Source organism: Culex pipiens, chromosome 2 (genome assembly GCF_016801865.2).
Source record: "Culex pipiens pallens isolate TS chromosome 2, TS_CPP_V2, whole genome shotgun sequence".
Taxonomy (NCBI): Eukaryota; Metazoa; Arthropoda; class Insecta; order Diptera; family Culicidae; genus Culex; species Culex pipiens.
The window spans coordinates 20511719-20530658 of NC_068938.1; the positions used below are offsets into that span (position 1 = coordinate 20511719).

The window sequence follows — 18940 nt, forward strand, 5'->3', positions numbered from 1 at the left end:
TCTTAAATTCCAAAATTCCTAAATTCTTTAAATTCTTATATTCTTAAATTCTTAACAAATAAATTGATGTTAAGTTTTCGATTTTTTTAAACATTTTTTTTTTTTGTAATTTCCAAATTTCTGATTTTTTAAATTTCTGAATTTCTACTTTTGATTTCTTAAAATTTTTAAGCCATGAGTTTTTCAGCCCTAGAGTTTTTTAAACTTTTTTTAAAATTTGGAATATTTATTTTTTTTCTGTTATTTTTTTCTAAATTGCAGATTTGAAAACATGTTGTTTTTTAATGTGTATTTTCCAATTTCTAAAGTTCTAAATTTTTGCTTTTTACTTTTGTTTTCATTTTTAGAATATTAGTGTTGTTGAATTTTAAATACCTGATCATTTTTATTATTGACTGTTACTTCTGGAAAATAAGTGAGAATATGCCAATTAGAACGAATTCGCCTTCCAAACATATAAAAAATTCCCCCAATAAACATTCTCAATCACTTTTTAATAAATAATCTTTTTCAAAAAAAAAAAATGGATTCCGAATGAAAAAAACTCGTATCACATCGTAATATTCATATTGGTAAAATTCGTGATATACAATAAACTTAAACATCAAATCGCCACTCTCACCTAACGATTTCGGAAAACAACCGTGCCCCCCCAACATTTTGGACTAGTCGGCGCCTCTGCCGATAGGTATTTAAAAGAAGACCTTTCCAATGAGTCTAAAACATCGAAGATCTGATAACCCTTTCAAAAGACATGAGCACTTAAGTGTTGTTTATACACTCTTTTGGAGAAGGATCTCAGATATTTCGTAGGCGTCAGACAAATCGAGATGTGTGAAGAAGTGGGCGCCAGCCAGTTCCGCGAAGAAGTCGTCGGGGTCAGGCAGCGGGTGACGGTCAGATTCCAGCGCATTGTTCAGCCCCGTCGAATAGTCACCCGCAAATCCTGACGGAGACGTAGTTCGCCTTGCGCACGACGACTATCGGAGTTGCCCAGTCCGAGAATTGAACTGGCGAGATGATACCGTTGTCCTGGAGCCGCTGCAGTTCTGCGTCCACCTTCGGAAGAGCGGCGTACGCCACTGGTCGCTTCGGGCAGCAGGTTGGACGTGCGTCGGGCTTGAGGTACAGCTTCACCTGCGCTTTGGTGCATCTACCTAGCGTGTTTCTGAACACCTCCGGAAACTGCTGCTTGAGTTGCTCGATGACTTGGTCGGGGCGTTGGTGCACGGCGTTGACCAAGTTGTTGATCGGAATAGACCACAGATCGAAAAGATCCATCGTCTCGATGCTAAGGACGTTGAGTTCGGCGCTGTCCGAGATGAAGATGCGTCCACGCTTGGTGACGCCTCCGATGGTGATCAATAGCCCACTTTGTGTCCTTGTGGCTTGCATCTGGAACAGGTGTGCGAAGCGAACGGACACTCTCGAACGTAGTGGTTGTCCCCGCACTTCCAACAGGGCGTTTTCGGGGTTTTTGGTTTCCCCTGCGAGGAAGGCTTCTTCTGGTTGCGAGACACAATGTTGACGTTGCGTGCATCCTTGTTCTCCACCATCAGCGTGTCCTGCTTCAGGTTGGCCACACGGTGGCACTCTTCCACAAGGTTCTCCAGGGTCACCCTGCTTCGGGCAGCAACGCCTGCTGCGGCTGCTTCGACAGCTGCGGTTTCGTCGGCTTCAAGCTTGGAGATCAGTCGGGCTCGTATGTCCGCGTCCCGTGGCGTGGAGTCCACAGACGAACCGGAGCGCTTTGAACTGGTCCGAGGAAAGCTTGGAGAGCTGGAACGCTTCACAGTGTTTGTTCACCGTGGCAGCAGAGAAGTCATCCGCGTCGTTATTGGCGTACTGCAAGCACTGGTAACGGGCGTGGAAAACGGATTTCTGACGGCCGAAGAGTTTCTTTAGCTTCGCGACGGTCTGCGCCAGCGTGAAATCTCGGGGATGGTTGGGAAGAACCGTGTTGGAGTACTTTTCGTGGACGGGCGTGCTGAGCTTCCGTAGAAGCAACCTCACTCGAGCGGGGTCGTCGAGGTCCTTGCCGTCCTTGGTGAAAACATCCTCGTACCTCCCGTACCAGCCATCAAAGAAGACTCCGGCATCCGGATCGTACGTAACGTAACTTGAATTTCGCTTGCCAGCGACTCGACCATCCGTTCTGCGCCGCCAGCTGGATGACCCGGGTTCTGCAACCGTTCGAGGGTCTCCTGCTGCTTGGCCAATATGTCAGCCGCAAAATCGCGTTCTTCAAGTCCGGATCGGTCATCTTGATGACTTCTTGAAGGTTTGAGAGCTGAGAGAATTGCGAATTGCGAATTTTTTTTTCTTCTCCTCGTCGCCAATTGTTAGATACGTTGCTATGCAACAGAAAAGACAGTTTTGGTTGTAGCGAGTAAACTGTTTATTTGCATCCGACTTGCTAGGTGGTCGGGATTGAACTGACTTGCATCAGCTGTGCCTGCTACACATATCGTGATTCATTTTTCGTTTTCATTTACTATTTCTGTGTTTTCTGTATCCAGATCCATCATTGACAGTCATTGTACCAAGATTGAATGACACGATCTACGACCTTAACTTGAGGAGGACCTGCAAGCGCTCGAGGTTTTTGAACGGCGAGTGCTTAGGACGATCTTTGGCGGCGTACGTTAGAACGATGTATGGAGGAGAAGGATGAACCACGAGCTGGCGCAACTCTACGGCAAGCCAAGTATTCGGAAAGTCGCCAAGGCTGGCCGGATCCGGTGGGCCGGACACGTCACAAGAATGCCGGATAGACCGGAGTCACGCCAACCAAACGACAGAGTTGGAGAGTAGCATCCCAGGACCGAGTTCAGTGGCAGAGCATCTGGAGACAGCTCATAACCTGAGGGTTGTTGAGCTGTAAAAGTAAAGTAAGTAGAAAACTGCAAGTTTTGGTTTTGAATTTGGAACATGCGTAACTGTAAAAAGCGTTTGTGAAAAAAAGGAAAAGTAAATGGAAACGCCGTGAAGGCCTCAGTTTTCATGCAAGCTTCGTTGACGGATGACAGACTTGTCCGCGTAACTGTAAAAAAGCGATTGTGAAAAAAGGAAGTTTTCATGCAAGCTTTGTTGACGGATGACAGACTTGTCCGCGTAACTGTAAAAAAGCGATTGTGAAAAAAGGAAAAGTAAATGGAAACGCCGTGAAGGCCTCAGTTTTCATGCAAGCTTCGTTGACGGATGACAGACTTGTCCGCGTAACTGTACAAAAGCGATTGTGAAAAAAGGAAAAGTAAATGGAAACGCCGTGAAGGCCTCAGTTTTCATGCAAGCTTCGTTGACGGATGACAGACTTGTCCGCGTAACTGTAAAAGAGCGATTGTGAAAAAAGGAAAAGTAAATGGAAACGCAGTGAAGGCCTCAGTTTTCATGCAAGTTTCGTTGACGGATGACAGACTTGTCCGCGTAACTGTAAAAAAGCGATTGTGAAAAAAGGAAAAGTAAATGGAAACGCCGTGAAGGCCTCAGTTTTCATGCAAGTTTCGTTGACGGATGACAGACTTGTCCGCGTAACTGTAAAAGAGCGATTGTGAAAAAAGGAAAAGTAAATGGAAACGCCGTGAAGGCCTCAGTTTTCATGCAAGCTTCGTTGACGGATGACAGACTTGTCCGCGTAACTGTAAAAAAGCGATTGTGAAAAAAGGAAAAGTAAAGGGAAACGCCGTGAAGGCCTCAGTTTTCATGCAAGTTTCGTTGACGGATGACAGACTTGTCCGCGTAACTGTAAAAAAGCGATTGTGAAAAAAGGAAAAGTAAATGGAAACGCCGTGAAGGCCTCAGTTTTCATGCAAGCTTCGTTGACGGATGACAGACTTGTCCGCGTAACTGTAAAAAAGCGATTGTGAAAAAAGGAAAAGTAAATGGAAACGCCGTGAAGGCCTCAGTTTTCATGCAAGCTTTGTTGACGGATGACAGACTTGTCCGCGTAACTGTAAAAAAGCGATTGTGAAAAAAGGAAAAGTAAATGGAAACGCCGTGAAGGCCTCAGTTTTCATGCAAGCTTCGTTGACGGATGACAGACTTGTCCGCGTAACTGTAAAAAAGCGATTGTGAAAAAAGGAAAAGTAAAGGGAAACGCCGTGAAGGCCTCAGTTTTCATGCAAGCTTCGTTGACGGATGACAGACTTGTCCGCGTAACTGTAAAAAAGCGATTGTGAAAAAAGGAAAAGTAAATGGAAACGCCGTGAAGGCCTCAGTTTTCATGCAAGCTTCGTTGACGGATGACAGATTGTCCGCGTAACTGTAAAAAAGCGATTGTGAAAAAGGGAAAAGTAAATGGAAACGCCGTGAAGGCCTCAGTTTTCATGCAAGCTTTGTTGACGGATGACAGACTTGTCCGCGTAACTGTAAAAAAGCGATTGTGAAAAAAGGAAAAGTAAATGGAAACGCCGTGAAGGCCTCAGTTTTCATGCAAGCTTCGTTGACGGATGACAGACTTGTCCGCGTAACTGTACAAAAGCGATTGTGAAAAAAGGAAAAGTAAATGGAAACGCCGTGAAGGCCTCAGTTTTCATGCAAGCTTCGTTGACGGATGACAGACTTGTCCGCGTAACTGTAAAAGAGCGATTGTGAAAAAAGGAAAAGTAAATGGAAACGCAGTGAAGGCCTCAGTTTTCATGCAAGCTTTGTTGACGGATGACAGACTTGTCCGCGTAACTGTAAAAAAGCGATTGTGAAAAAAGGAAAAGTAAATGGAAACGCCGTGAAGGCCTCAGTTTTCATGCAAGTTTCGTTGACGGATGACAGACTTGTCCGCGTAACTGTAAAAGAGCGATTGTGAAAAAAGGAAAAGTAAATGGAAACGCCGTGAAGGCCTCAGTTTTCATGCAAGCTTCGTTGACGGATGACAGACTTGTCCGCGTAACTGTAAAAAAGCGATTGTGAAAAAAGGAAAAGTAAAGGGAAACGCCGTGAAGGCCTCAGTTTTCATGCAAGCTTCGTTGACGGATGACAGACTTGTCCGCGTAACTGTAAAAAAGCGATTGTGAAAAAAGGAAAAGTAAATGGAAACGCCGTGAAGGCCTCAGTTTTCATGCAAGCTTTGTTGACGGATGACAGACTTGTCCGCGTAACTGTAAAAAAGCGATTGTGAAAAAAGGAAAAGTAAAGGGAAACGCCGTGAAGGCCTCAGTTTTCATGCAAGTTTCGTTGACGGATGACAGACTTGTCCGCGTAACTGTAAAAAAGCGATTGTGAAAAAAGGAAAAGTAAATGGAAACGCCGTGAAGGCCTCAGTTTTCATGCAAGCTTCGTTGACGGATGACAGACTTGTCCGCGTAACTGTAAAAAAGCGATTGTGAAAAAAGGAAAAGTAAAGGGAAACGCCGTGAAGGCCTCAGTTTTCATGCAAGTTTCGTTGACGGATGACAGACTTGTCCGCGTAACTGTAAAAAAGCGATTGTGAAAAAAGGAAAAGTAAATGGAAACGCCGTGAAGGCCTCAGTTTTCATGCAAGCTTTGTTGACGGATGACAGACTTGTCCGCGTAACTGTAAAAAAGCGATTGTGAAAAAAGGAAAAGTAAAGGGAAACGCCGTGAAGGCCTCAGTTTTCATGCAAGTTTCGTTGACGGATGACAGACTTGTCCGCGTAACTGTAAAAAAGCGATTGTGAAAAAAGGAAAAGTAAATGGAAACGCCGTGAAGGCCTCAGTTTTCATGCAAGCTTTGTTGACGGATGACAGACTTGTCCGCGTAACTGTAAAAAAGCGATTGTGAAAAAAGGAAAAGTAAAGGGAAACGCCGTGAAGGCCTCAGTTTTCATGCAAGTTTCGTTGACGGATGACAGACTTGTCCGCGTAACTGTAAAAAAGCGATTGTGAAAAAAGGAAGTTTTCATGCAAGCTTCGTTGACGGATGACAGACTTGTCCGCGTAACTGTAAAAAAGCGATTGTGAAAAAAGGAAAAGTAAATGGAAACGCCGTGAAGGCCTCAGTTTTCATGCAAGCTTTGTTGACGGATGACAGACTTGTCCGCGTAACTGTAAAAAAGCGATTGTGAAAAAAGGAAAAGTAAATGGAAACGCCGTGAAGGCCTCAGTTTTCATGCAAGCTTCGTTGACGGATGACAGACTTGTCCGCGTAACTGTACAAAAGCGATTGTGAAAAAAGGAAAAGTAAATGGAAACGCCGTGAAGGCCTCAGTTTTCATGCAAGCTTCGTTGACGGATGACAGACTTGTCCGCGTAACTGTAAAAGAGCGATTGTGAAAAAAGGAAAAGTAAATGGAAACGCCGTGAAGGCCTCAGTTTTCATGCAAGCTTCGTTGACGGATGACAGACTTGTCCGCGTAACTGTAAAAAAGCGATTGTGAAAAAAGGAAAAGTAAAGGGAAACGCCGTGAAGGCCTCAGAATTGGAGGATTGACCTCACTTTCAGAATCAGAATCAGACCTCGGATGAGGCTGTTTTCTTTTTCTGTTTCCGTTAGCCGGCTTAGCGTTCAAATGCTTCACCGACGTAACGACCAAATCTTCAGAAGATTTGCGTTTACCTTTGTTTTGACGCATTTTGCAAGCAAAGTTCTCTTAAAAAGATGGCTTCGTTTGTAAAATACAACAAAATTTCAGGTGGGGTTAGTCTTGAAAATACTGTTTAGAATTTTGGAAAATAACTCAGGTAGTCTTTAAAAAGACTGTGAATTTTGTTTGAAATAACTCTGAGCTTAAGTAGTAAAAAATACCGCAGCTCTAGTGTCCGTTCACCTCGAAGGTTCGCAAGACACTGAAAATTTGACATGTTTTACTTTACTTTATGGGGTGTAATATAGTTCGCCTCCTCGTGGTGCACCCTGGAAACATTATTCAACTTGTTGATCGCCTATTTATTATAATTTGCAAAACATTGAGGATACTAAAACGGGTTAAATAATGGCAAAATGAACTATAAAAGGACTGGAGCGTAAAATTCTAAGTGTCAATATGGGTATCCAGCGCCTTCGCCCCGTGCTATACTTTCATACACTTAGGAGCCCAGGGCGGCGAATTCCTTGTAGACAAAATGATGACTCTAGTTGGTGCTAGCAATAGTGGCCGACAGCTATAAGGTCAACTTCGCTTCATTGGCGCATTAGAGTCGATGCCAGTTAGATTCTAATTACGGCAAACTGGTTATACTCACCCTGGACATGCAAACGATTTATTGATATATAAAGATGACTGGAGCTGACAGCCGTTCTATTCTACTCTTTTAGTAATAATGGGTGAAACCGTTATGAAATGGCGAGTAGGCTAATGGGATGTGCTGCCGCCGTCCCGAAAAACTTTGGCAAGCCTTCAAGTACGTTTTATGCTCGCCACAATCACGGAGTGAATTGTGGAAATAGGCTCAGATGATAATTCCTGACCTACACCGATTTGGCTCTGAACGCATATCCCCATGAAGGACTGCGTCAACCCTTGCATGGCCTCCCTGCTAAACGCATAGATAACCATGGAATCTTGAAGGTGACTATTTCAGCGGGTGTAGATAGCGGCTCGAAGGGGGACCCTACAAAACTAATGGATGGAACTTATAAAGGTGAAAGTGCTGAGTATGCGGGAGTAAAACAAGAGAAATTGAGTGTAAAAAGAAATAACAAAATTGAACTAGATGAGGAAGATGACAAAATCATTCAAAACGTATTTCAAAACCAGAACGAAGAATTACATGAGCTGAAAATAAATTCTATATTATTCGACCTGATTGGAAAAGCGTTAGGTTTAAAGGAAAAAAAACCACTTAATGAAAAGAAAAAAACATTGAAAAAAATTAATTATCGCATTAAAAAGCTTATCACAAAACATCAAAAAGATAATTGTATTAACATAAAAACAGAAAACGAAACACCGTCTATTTACCATCAAGAAACTATATCGCTGAACGAAGATATGTCTGTCGTTGAATGTTCGCAAGACAACAAAAATTCAAACACATTTGAAGAAGTAATGAAAGATGCGTATTTCCAAGATAATTTGAACATTTCAAATTCCAATCATATTGAGATTGATACTAATGCAATGGATGCAAACATTAATCAATTGTTTAATATAGTAAACAAGCTAACTAACAATAATTTAAACCAAAATACAAATCTCGAAACGGGAAGTCTTGAGTATCACACGGACATTACTAAAAATACATTTTCAAAAGACATCGAACATGATTTATCCGTAAAACATATTGAAAAAGATGATATGAGCCTTATAGTAGCCATTGATGATAGCATAGATAAACCCCCATTTAAGCACATGATCAATTTCGACAAGACTGAATTGAGCCCAAAAACTAAACAAAGCAAAACATCAACTTCCAACTACAATCTGAACCAAAGTTTAGAATCGGACAATACTTGTCTCGATATGATGGAGGTTCAAATTCCTGTAGAAGCTCGATATAAAGATCAAGAAAATTGTGTTGAAAAAGATGCTGTTGAAGATTTTTTGAACAGTGAACTAAAGGAAAAAACCAAGACATCACAATCAAACAACAATCTAAACAAGAATTTAGAATCAGACAATGCATGTATCGATATGATGGAAGTTGAAAATGTAGAAGCTCGTTTTGGAGCTCAAGAAAATGATGGTGCTGAAAAAGATGCTGATGAAGATTTTTTAAATAGTGAACAAAATTTTCTTGATCTGGAAAGTAGTGATATTTATGACAATGTAGAAAATGCGGATGAAAACGATATGGTTTATCATTTACCAAATTTCAGTGATACAGGGCAAACAATGACTTGGACACGTGAAGAATACAAAAAAATACTCAATACTCGAACTGGTAGGTTGATTGCTTACAACAAAGCATACGGAAAAAACGTTCCCATATCAGAGAAAGAAAATGCATTAACGTATCATGATTTGGTAAGACGCGTTATTGGAGAATGTTCCGTGTATGTTCATAACAAAGACGACTATTTTCCAAAAAAAAAATCTTCGCGACTTATTAAAATTTATGCTTATTGCAAATATAAAACATGCAAAAAGTTTATATTTATATCTCAGTTTCCAATCAATAGTACTGAAGAAATCATTTTTAAAATCTTTCAAGATATGCCTAATATACATCACCCGAACCCAATGGTGAGTCAAGTGCGAGCACAAGAAAGAATACGAATGAAGCAGGATCTTCGGGTAATGACTAGCAAAGATTTCAGAAGAAAACAAATTGATGCAATATGTGCAGACGCAGTGAATTTCAAAAAATATAAAGATTTAAAACAATGTGCCTCTGTAAACACAATAACAAAAATGGTTGGTGAGGCTCGAAATGATCAGAGAAAACATCCAGATCCATGGCAATCATTGGTGTTGATGTCAGAAGAACCAGACTCAATTATAGCATGGTTAGATCGAAAACCAGTTTCGATTGGTTTGATAAACAAACGTATGGTATATACTATTTATAAAGCAGTAAAAAAACAAGGCCCACTTCGTATTAAGTTTGATGCATCGGGAAGCGCATGGGCCAATCCTGTCATTACTGATGAAAAGAGATTTTTAATGTACAGTTTAATAACTCGAATTCAATGTGGAAGTCAAAAAGAATCAATACCTTTTATTATTTGCGAATTTTTTAGTAGTGCGCATAGTACAGTGAACATTCACATAAATTTATTAAAAGTAATAGATTTTATTCAACGCTACACAACTCTTCCCCTGCATAAACTATTTAAGTCAGTAGTGATAGATTTTTCGATGGCCGAAATGAATGCTTGTGTTAAAGCTTTTAACGGTAAAAGTATTGTTGAATATTTAATTGCTTGTGATAAACTGATGGAAATTAAAGAAAACAAATTTTCAGAGCCGGTACCGATGGTATGCGTTAGACTTTGCTCGTCACATGTATCAAAAGTGATGTGTGCGGATGTTGATACATTTATACAGGACAAAAACGATCCAGACCGCTGTAATATCAAAAGCGTTTTATTATCGTTGTTTGATTGTACACAAATTTCGCAGGTATATGCTATTTTATGTTTATTATGGAAATATTTGCTATCAACACAACAACAAGAAAAAATAGAAGCTTATAAAGCATTGAAAAACTATTTAAAAAATAGAGAAGAAGATTTTTTTAAACTTGGCAAACATGAAGAATGGTCTGACGAGCCTGATAAACCCGAGGAAGAAGATGATTGTCAAACAAAAGAACAATTCAAAACAATATATGAGATGAGCCCGAACTATCAAAAAGCGTACGTTGATTTCAAAACGATTGTGTTAGACAAGTACGCAGATATTGAACAGTTCAAGATTGACAATGGATCAACCTATGAGTTCATAATGAAAGTGTTAAAAAAGTATATCACTTATATAGCACTCATAACGCCAATTTTAACATTTGAACATTTGTATGATGACCCAGAGAAAAACGCCATTGCTAATCGCGGTAACAATGGCCTTATTGAAGCGCACCACAAAGATACAAAAGCAGATATCAGGCACAATTTTATAAGAGTTGGTAATCCTAAGATTAGAGTAGACGATCACATAACAGAAATTTTTTTAAAAGATGTGAATAGTAAAATGGACGAATTTGATTTAATGATTCCTAGGTCTAGAGCAACAAAAAACATTGGAACAAGTTCAAAAAAAATCATAAAAGGTAAACGTTCTCAATACACTCCACCTGTTCTTAGCAACAATAAAAGTATAGTGCGTACAATACAACCGGTAAATAATAATGATATGATGGTGAAAATGAACATATCAGACATCAGAAAAACAGAAGAATCATTTAAAAAACCGTCAATGAGTCGTGAACATGAAAAAGGTTCCAAGCGAAAAAATAAAAAAATACGCAGAGAATTGTTCGCAGAACAAAAAATGCAGGAATATTACAATACAAAAATAGAAAAACGTGATATTTATACCAGTACTCCCGGAGTAGCCAAACTTCCCATTGAAGAAAATAATGATGTATTAGGCGTGGCATCTACTCCCCTTCAAACAATGTCTATTAGAAAAACAAACAATATTTTGGTTCAGTTTTCAAATATTAGTGCAATACCGGTGAACGACGAATCAACCAAGAGTGCAAAAGAAGTCTTACCTACAATACAAGAAGAATCGATCAATCGACCTAATCCTGAACTACAAGATCATAACGATCAAGCTCCACTAAAATCAAATGTCACTGAAGAAACTAAGGAAACTAAACTAAAAAAACCAGAAAACTCTGTTTCAGTGGAATGTGTTGGATTCAGTTCTGCTCAATCAGGTTATCGTGGTAGTGAAACTGTTTTAAGCAATGGATTGCTGTCAGATATAAACTATTATTATTTAGAAAGAACATCACGTTGTGATAAGATCACTATCGTCACTTTTGGTAGGGAATCACTCAAAGTAGAAGAATGTAAAACATTATATCAAAAGAATAGTACCGATTGGGTTTCGAGTTTCGTTATCGACTATAGTTTAAAAGTTCTTAGTTCACTATACAAATTTCCGGCAACATTAATAATGTGTTCACTAGGCCCTTACTTTTTCGAATTAAAGCATGATATCACTACAAAGAGGCTTGAATCGCTTTCTAAAAATATAATCAGCAGCGATGTAACGCTATGCCCAATCATTCACAACAGTCATTTTACTTTAGCAGTTATGGACAATAAAAACAATACATTTTATTACATGGATTCTTTTCAGCACAAGAATAAATCACTTGGAAAGGTGATGCTTGAAAAACTTAGAAATACTCTTGCAAAATTCAAAACACAAAGCAAAGTGATTCAAAAATTGTATGATCGTTCTTTGGATTGGAAAGCTACACACATTGAAGTAAATTGTCAAAATGACAGTTTCCATTGTGGTGTTCATGTTATAAATAATGCAGTTTGTTTGTTTCAACAACAACAAGCATACGTGTCCGCTGAGTTTAACCCTGTTCAATATAGAAAAGATCTTATGCGTATTTTAATCGAACAATCTGATTACGCTGTAAACATGTGTCCTTTTTGTGCTCAAAAAGACGATTCATACATGTTGGTTGATGAAAGCAGTAGATTCTGTGCCACGAAAAGTACCTTGAATAACAGTGTTATTAATTGGTTAAGATGTAACTGCTGTACACGATGGTGGCATTTGGATTGCGCAATCGAAGTTGATGATAAAATGCTCGATATTGAAAAAGTCAAATTAACACCATTTTTTTGCATTATGTGTATCGAATACAATGAGTACAAAAAGACAATTAAAAGTGATAAGAGCAATTAGAGTGCAGTAGAGTTACAAATTTTTAAAGCACGAATAAATTGAGTGTGTAATGGTGCGGTTGTCAAAATCGCCCTCTCTGACTCTGTCTCTCCGATGGAAGTTGACTGTTTTGGTTGCATGTTGAAAGATTTTTACGGAAAAATAGCGATAACTTAGCAAACATATTTTAAAAGGAAAATGTTTAGAAAAAATAAGAAAATACCTGGAGAAGATAAGAAATGTCCAACATTATTTCGTACACATGAAGAACTAACATGTTTCAAAGTGATGATTTTGTCATGTTTACAAAAAAAGAGTCAAGAAAATGAAGAACTTGAGAAGCATTGTTGCGTACAACAATTTACGATTTTTACAGAAAATATTTAGAAAAATGAAGAAAATACCTGAAGAAGACAAATGATGTTCAAATTTTTTTAAGTATGCGTACATTACTGTGGAAGATATATTGAAATTAAGATATTTACAATTGATAGAATTCAATTATAAGAAAGCGGATTAATGTTTGTATTCATTTCATTGGCACTAGGTGTGGTTACAAACTTCAATAATTTCCGGTCTCATTGAAATGGGTAGAAACTTTAACCGTTACACAACTTTATCAGCAATCGGGAATAGAAGTTTCTGATGTATGAAATCGTGAGCCCTCTTGACAGATCATACCTCGCTCACAGATCTGTCATTAATGTCACCCTGACGGATTCACTTTCCCGAGGGTAATGGGGGGAGCCAGTCCATATTTATTGCAATAGGGTTTTGTTAACTGTATTTCGTCAGCTGTGTGCTATCTTGTGACAACGACCATTTAGTACTATTCGAGAAAATCGATTTTTAAAGTTTGATGATAAATATTTTCAAAACTATGAATGGTAGAGCCAAACCTTTTGAAGCAATCGGTTCGTATACTATCGCTCAACAAACGCTCCAAGTTTCAACTGATTTGGTTACACCAGTTAAAAGATACAGTAAATTATGTAATCAAAAATCTGAAAAGCACGTGTCACAAGTGTGTTTCGAAAGAAATTTTTTTGTTTGTTTCCTGTTTTTTCGTCCAACCCAAACCAGATCTACGTCCTTGTTTGAACCCTAAACCGTGGAGTGAGGTTATGTTTAATGATATGCTTTTGTTTCTTCGTGTTTGTGCAGATTGTGCCGTTCAAAGTAATAATTGCCCTCTGTGCCGCACCACCCGGTCGTTGCCCACGTGTGGTACATACTTGTGTGTCTGTTGACAAATCGTCCGTTCTTTGTGTTATTTATTTCAATGTTTGTGTTATTTACTTACTAACTTGTGTCCGGTCACTTTCTGTAAACCCGGCCCACAAACTCCACTCCTAAATCTCCTAATTTCCTCACAAAATTAACTTTTCCTCATCGGTAACTATTCCGTGCTCTTAAATTTTTAATTTGTGTTTTTTTTTTTTGTATTTATCCGTCAACCTTTTTCCCTGTCAGTTCATCAATGTTTATTTCCTTCTTCTCGCGGCCCACGCGCGTGAGCTGCCGTCGCGCCGTTCGTTCCCACGCAGGAGCATTATGTCGACCCCGTCGCGGCAGTAAGCGGCCTCAACACGGAGGAAACTAAAAAATAATTGATTTTTTTTTCTCTTTAAAGGTCAAGTGACGGAGTGCAGCTGTCGAACGAGCTCAAACCCCGCAACTTCGATGTTGTAGCACTGCCCACACGAGGAATCATCCGATGCCGAGAAGGAAGCGTTCTACACAAAGCTGGAGGAGAAGTTCGACAGCTGCCCGCATAGGAAGGGAGGAGATGTACCAGCCGGTGATCGGGCCGAACAGCCTGCACACACCGTCACGAACGAACGGCCAGCGGTTCATCAGCGGTGCGCAGCCTCCCGCGGTATGGTGGTACGGAGCACGTTCTTCCCCCGGAAAGACATCCACAAAGTGACCTGGACATCACCTAACCAACGAACGGAAACACAAATCGACCACGTCTTTATCGATGGCCGATTCTATTCGGACATACGAAATATCTGCACTTATCGCGGTGCGGACATCCACTCGGTGGGTGCAAGCATGCACTCAAAACTGTCGACAACGTACTACCGACTTCGGAGCCGGCTCCCACCGCCGTTCAACACCGAGCGGCTGCAGAACACTGCTGTGGCTCAGCATTACGTGCAGTAGATGGAAGCGAGCCTGCAAACGTAAGAGGAACTCGGCGCTCAACGATGGATAGATCAAAATACGGCTATCGACAGTGCCGCTGAAGCCATGCTAGGTAGTACGGTGCGAGTCGGAAAACAGCGCTGGTTCGACGAGAAGTGCCAGCGGCTACTCGACGAGAAGAATGCAGCTTATGCGGTGAAGCTGATAGCCGCGCCGAAATGGAGCAGCAATTTCGGCAGAACGAGACGCGGATGTTCTACGAGAGCGTTAACCGGTCCCGCAAAGACTATGCGCCGCAAACCAACACTTGTCGGGACGCCGAGGGACACCTTCTCATGGACAAAGGCGAGGTGTTGGACAGGTGGCTGCAGTTTTTCAACGAGCACCTCAACGGCGATGTAACGCATGGAGACGGCTTTGAAGTCCAACTTGGACCGCCCGCTGCTGACCAACAGTTCCCAGCACCTGATCTGGAGACGGTGAAGATAGAGATCAGGCAGCTGAAGATCAACAAGACCGCAGGTAAAGATCGGTTATCCGGTGAGCTTTTCAAATATGGAGAAGAGCAGTTGACGAGGGCGAATCACCAAGATTTCTAAGATCTGGGGGAGGAGAAACTACCAGAAGAATGGATGGATGGTTGGAGGTTCGTGGGCCCCTATGATCGGAGTTTACTGGCGCCCGGGCCAAATTTTCTCGCTCCGGCAGATCCTCGAGAAATGCCGTGAGTACAACCCCGAACTCGGGATGTCCTCGATGAAGTTCATCGCGTTAAGTGCAAAACTGGCGCACTCAACCTAAAAATACTTGTGCCATCCGGGAGTTCTTCGTTCTTTGAAGTTGGTCGCTGTAACCTGCTTCCTCAGCTTAGGGTTCTTCGGCACTGCTGAACTTGTCTTCCGAAGTCCCGCCTCCATTGTCGGCACAGCGCGCGTCATCGACGCAGTTTTCTTCACCGGTTTCTACTAGTGGTACAAACTGCGAGTCTGGTTGCGCGAGTCTGCTGCTGCGTTGCGAAGTGTCAACTGCTCTGAATCTCACGAGGGTCTGGACCGCAGCTGTCCCAAACGTACGCAGTTCATCCAGCCGAAGCCGCCAGCATGGAAGAAGGACAAACGGTCACCGGCGGTACCTACGTTCAACGCGGCAGATTCCCCCCCCGCTGCCGGGAGCGGTGCCGTCTGACACGCCGAAATATCAACATACTCGTCCCGGAGGAAGCAGCCAACAAAAAACCGGCGCCGGTGCCGGTGCAACCCCGAAGGAGCAACAAGGTGAAAGGAAGCTGTACAGCTAGTCGGAGCTGTGGGCCATTTACCGAGAACACCCGAAGAACAGTTTGATGTGATCGCACACTTGTTGACATTTTTTTCATATTCTTGATCCTCGGTCCTAACCTGGTCGCAGCACCTAAAAGGACCTAATTAAAATAAGTTATGAATAGAAATAAAAAAAGGTGCAGGTGGTTATGTTACACATGACCAGTATGACAAAGAACTTTGCAAGATGATTGTTGAAATTTCCGGTCCGGTCCAAATTTCCCCATGATTCTCTTATAATTCAAGTCCTATCGAACTAAGGGGACGGAAATTGCAAGTGGAGCTGAAATAGAAATCGAGGTGAAATCAATTGACTTTCCTTCACCACTCAAAAGTTACCAAGATGCGGGAATGTTTTTGCAAGGCTGTTGCAAGCAATCGGCGGCAGTAAAGGAAATTTGAACAGCAGACATTAAAACTGCCCTTTACAGGGCTCCAAAAACAGATTTTCGCAGTGGCACAAAAAAATGTGCATCGCAGTAATCTATTTGTTACTTCCTGGCTTATAAGCAATTTATTTTAACTGCTTAACTTCAGGTCATGGCCAAATGCAACTTTTTATGTCCAGTATCAAAAATCATATAGTTTGATACCCATATTGCCCCAACTCTTACGGTTCGGCATATGTCCCCCCATCGGAACATCCGCGGGGCCTACGGCCACTCCGGATTGTGGCCACTATTGCCGAAATGTAAAATTTCATGTCCAGTATCAAAACCATAAAGTTTGATACTCATATTTCCCCAACTCTTAAGGTTCGGAATATGTCCCCCTATCGGAACATCCCCGGGGCATCCGGCCACTCCAGTCCAGGTGGTGGCCAGTTCCAATGATCGACGCCCGCGACTGGCATGTCTTAGCTGGTCCTTGCCTCCAAGGCATCTGCTCCCGGATCCCAGGCCGTCTGCTACCGGGCCACCAGGCCATCTGCTTCTGATGTGTTCTCGTCGACGTCCAACAAAAGAATGAAGACCGGGACCGACCGAGTCGCGTTTTGTTGCCTCGTCGACGATCCGAAAATTATGAGGTGGAGTGGGGGTGATTTTAGATACATCAATCTCACGTCTCTCGACTGACTGATTGGGAAACGTTCGTTCATCCAACCAGCGTGCACCAAAAAGAGGGGAAATTTGCCGAGAGGGGAATTCGTCACGTAACGTTTTCGCTTCGCGAAAATTTTGGATTGACACCACGTATAGAAACCTTAGGACAAAGTTCTTTGTCAAAACGAGTCTTCGATTGTGCAGTTCACTCGCTTACCGTTCACAACCGCCTGGATCGTTTCACCGTCCTTGACCACCACGATCTCGATGGGCTTCTACAGACGATGCAGCTCCCAGAACAGCTCATTGTCCTGCATGAGGTGATCTGTCGCACCGGAATCGATGAACCAGCGCGTCCGCGTGTGCTATGGGTCGCCTCGCTTACGAAACAAAGTTCCTTCCGGTTGCCGCCAGAATCCACCCCGTTCGCCGTCGACTTCTGCTTACTCTTGCTCAGCTGCGGCTTCTTCTTCTCGGGAGGGCCGACTGTCCCGGTAGGTGAAATCGGCAGGTCAAGAAACCCCGCAGATTGTCGCCTTGTTGGATCAAGGAACATCCAACACGCAAGCTCAGCACGGAAACCGCCGCCGGAATGCGGTATTTGGCACGGTTGGCGTGCACTTCCGCAGCACCATAACTACTGAACCGAAGCAGCAAGGTCAACCCTGCTCGCAAGTTGTCGGTTTACCGTATGCCTGAACGCATCTGTCTCGAAGCTGCAGAAGAGGACTTAACATACCTTTGACAAACTGATCACGCCTGAGCGCCACAATCATAGTGCATTTCCGCGAAAGAGGAGCAGCAGCAGCAGCAGGAGGTAATCTAGAGCGCGGTGAAGAAAGTCTCCAATTCGTTGTTCGCTGGCTAACATTGTGGAGGACATGCGCGAGAACATGGTCAATCAGTTTTGTCTTTGGAGAAATAATAACGGTAGGGAGCTCGAGCAATTCGGATCTTCAGGAAAATTTATGCATGTCTCTTTTCAGGATTTCAACAAAAAAAAAGTCACTAGAGCGGTTCCGCATAAACTGTCAAATTGCCAGCTCGTCAGCCCTGACCAGCAATAACGACTTCAAAACAAGCCTTGTAGACAGCACAAACCTATCAGCATCTTCATTCCTCCTTAATCAACCATCATCACTGAAATCTCCGCGCCGGAGTTTCCAACGACGAACTTGAAGATGAATCTGCTGCAGGAGTTTCAGCATCTGGTGTTGTACACATCGTGTTCGGTTCCGGAACTGATCTGCATTCTAGGAACTTCGAGCCCATGAGTGCCCAAGCTTTGGTATGTATGTATTTGCATTTGCTAGAATCAGGGTAATTAAACTGATTTTTTGTGTCTTCAAATAGGTTCTTTCCCGTTGTGGAAGCCCGGTGCAATCTAGAATCGGCACGCAGGATGGCACATGGCTCTGCAATTGACCTTGGAACAACGCTGCTCGGAACGACGTTTGGAAACTCGTCCAGGAGACCAATACCTTTTTGGACTCGACGGTTGCCTTGACGAACTCCACACAATCTGACGCCGTACATTACAACGCCATAAGTTCCACGTAATTGTATGCTGTAGTCTAACATCACATAATCAAAATTATAATTCTGTTTTTCTCAATCATCACTCGCAGGATGCTAACTGGCGGAGGAGATCTGCACCGACCAGATTGGCATTCCCACGTTAATCAGCGTTTCCAAGCTTACCACCATATTATTCCCATCCGACGGTCCCCAGCTAAATTTCAGCGAGTCGTGGATCCGAAGGACGGACCGGCACGGTAAGCGTGAAAACTGACGACGTGCTGACTTACGGTACTTCAGGGCTGTGAATTCGAAGCCGGAGTCGGATCTTTTTGACCTCGTAGCTATACAACTTGGGTAATGCCCAAGAGCAACCGGTGGCAGCGGGTGCTGCGGGAGCTAAGGTAAAACAGTAATTCTAGATTACTCTTTCCAAACAACCAATGCGCCATGGGTTTCCTATGTACATAGGACCTTTTGAAAAAGTAAGCGTGAATTCTTTACATTTTTCAATCCGAACTAACTTTTTTCCTCTGCCAGGTCAAATGATTTCGGCGCCATCAACAGCAATACCGTCTTGCACCATACTTTTGTTACGCCCAAAGCGGCACCGGCCGCCACACGGCGCAGAGCACCGTCTACAATACAAACTGGATAACAAATCTTGCGTCAGAACAAAATTCATCGGCCGTTGGTCCGATTTGGCGTTTAATAT

At 42.4% G+C, this 18940-nt stretch overlaps 1 protein-coding gene across 1 annotated transcript; it reads left to right on the forward strand.

The window, feature by feature from the left end:
* Positions 1-9050: 9050 nt before the first annotated feature.
* Positions 9051-14363, forward strand: LOC120427174 (uncharacterized). The gene is made up of 2 exons (XM_039592034.1): positions 9051-9080; positions 13887-14363. The coding sequence occupies exons 1-2, from the start codon at positions 9051-9053 to the stop codon at positions 14361-14363; spliced, it is 507 nt and encodes a 168-aa protein (XP_039447968.1).
* The last annotated feature ends 4577 nt before the right edge of the window (positions 14364-18940 follow it).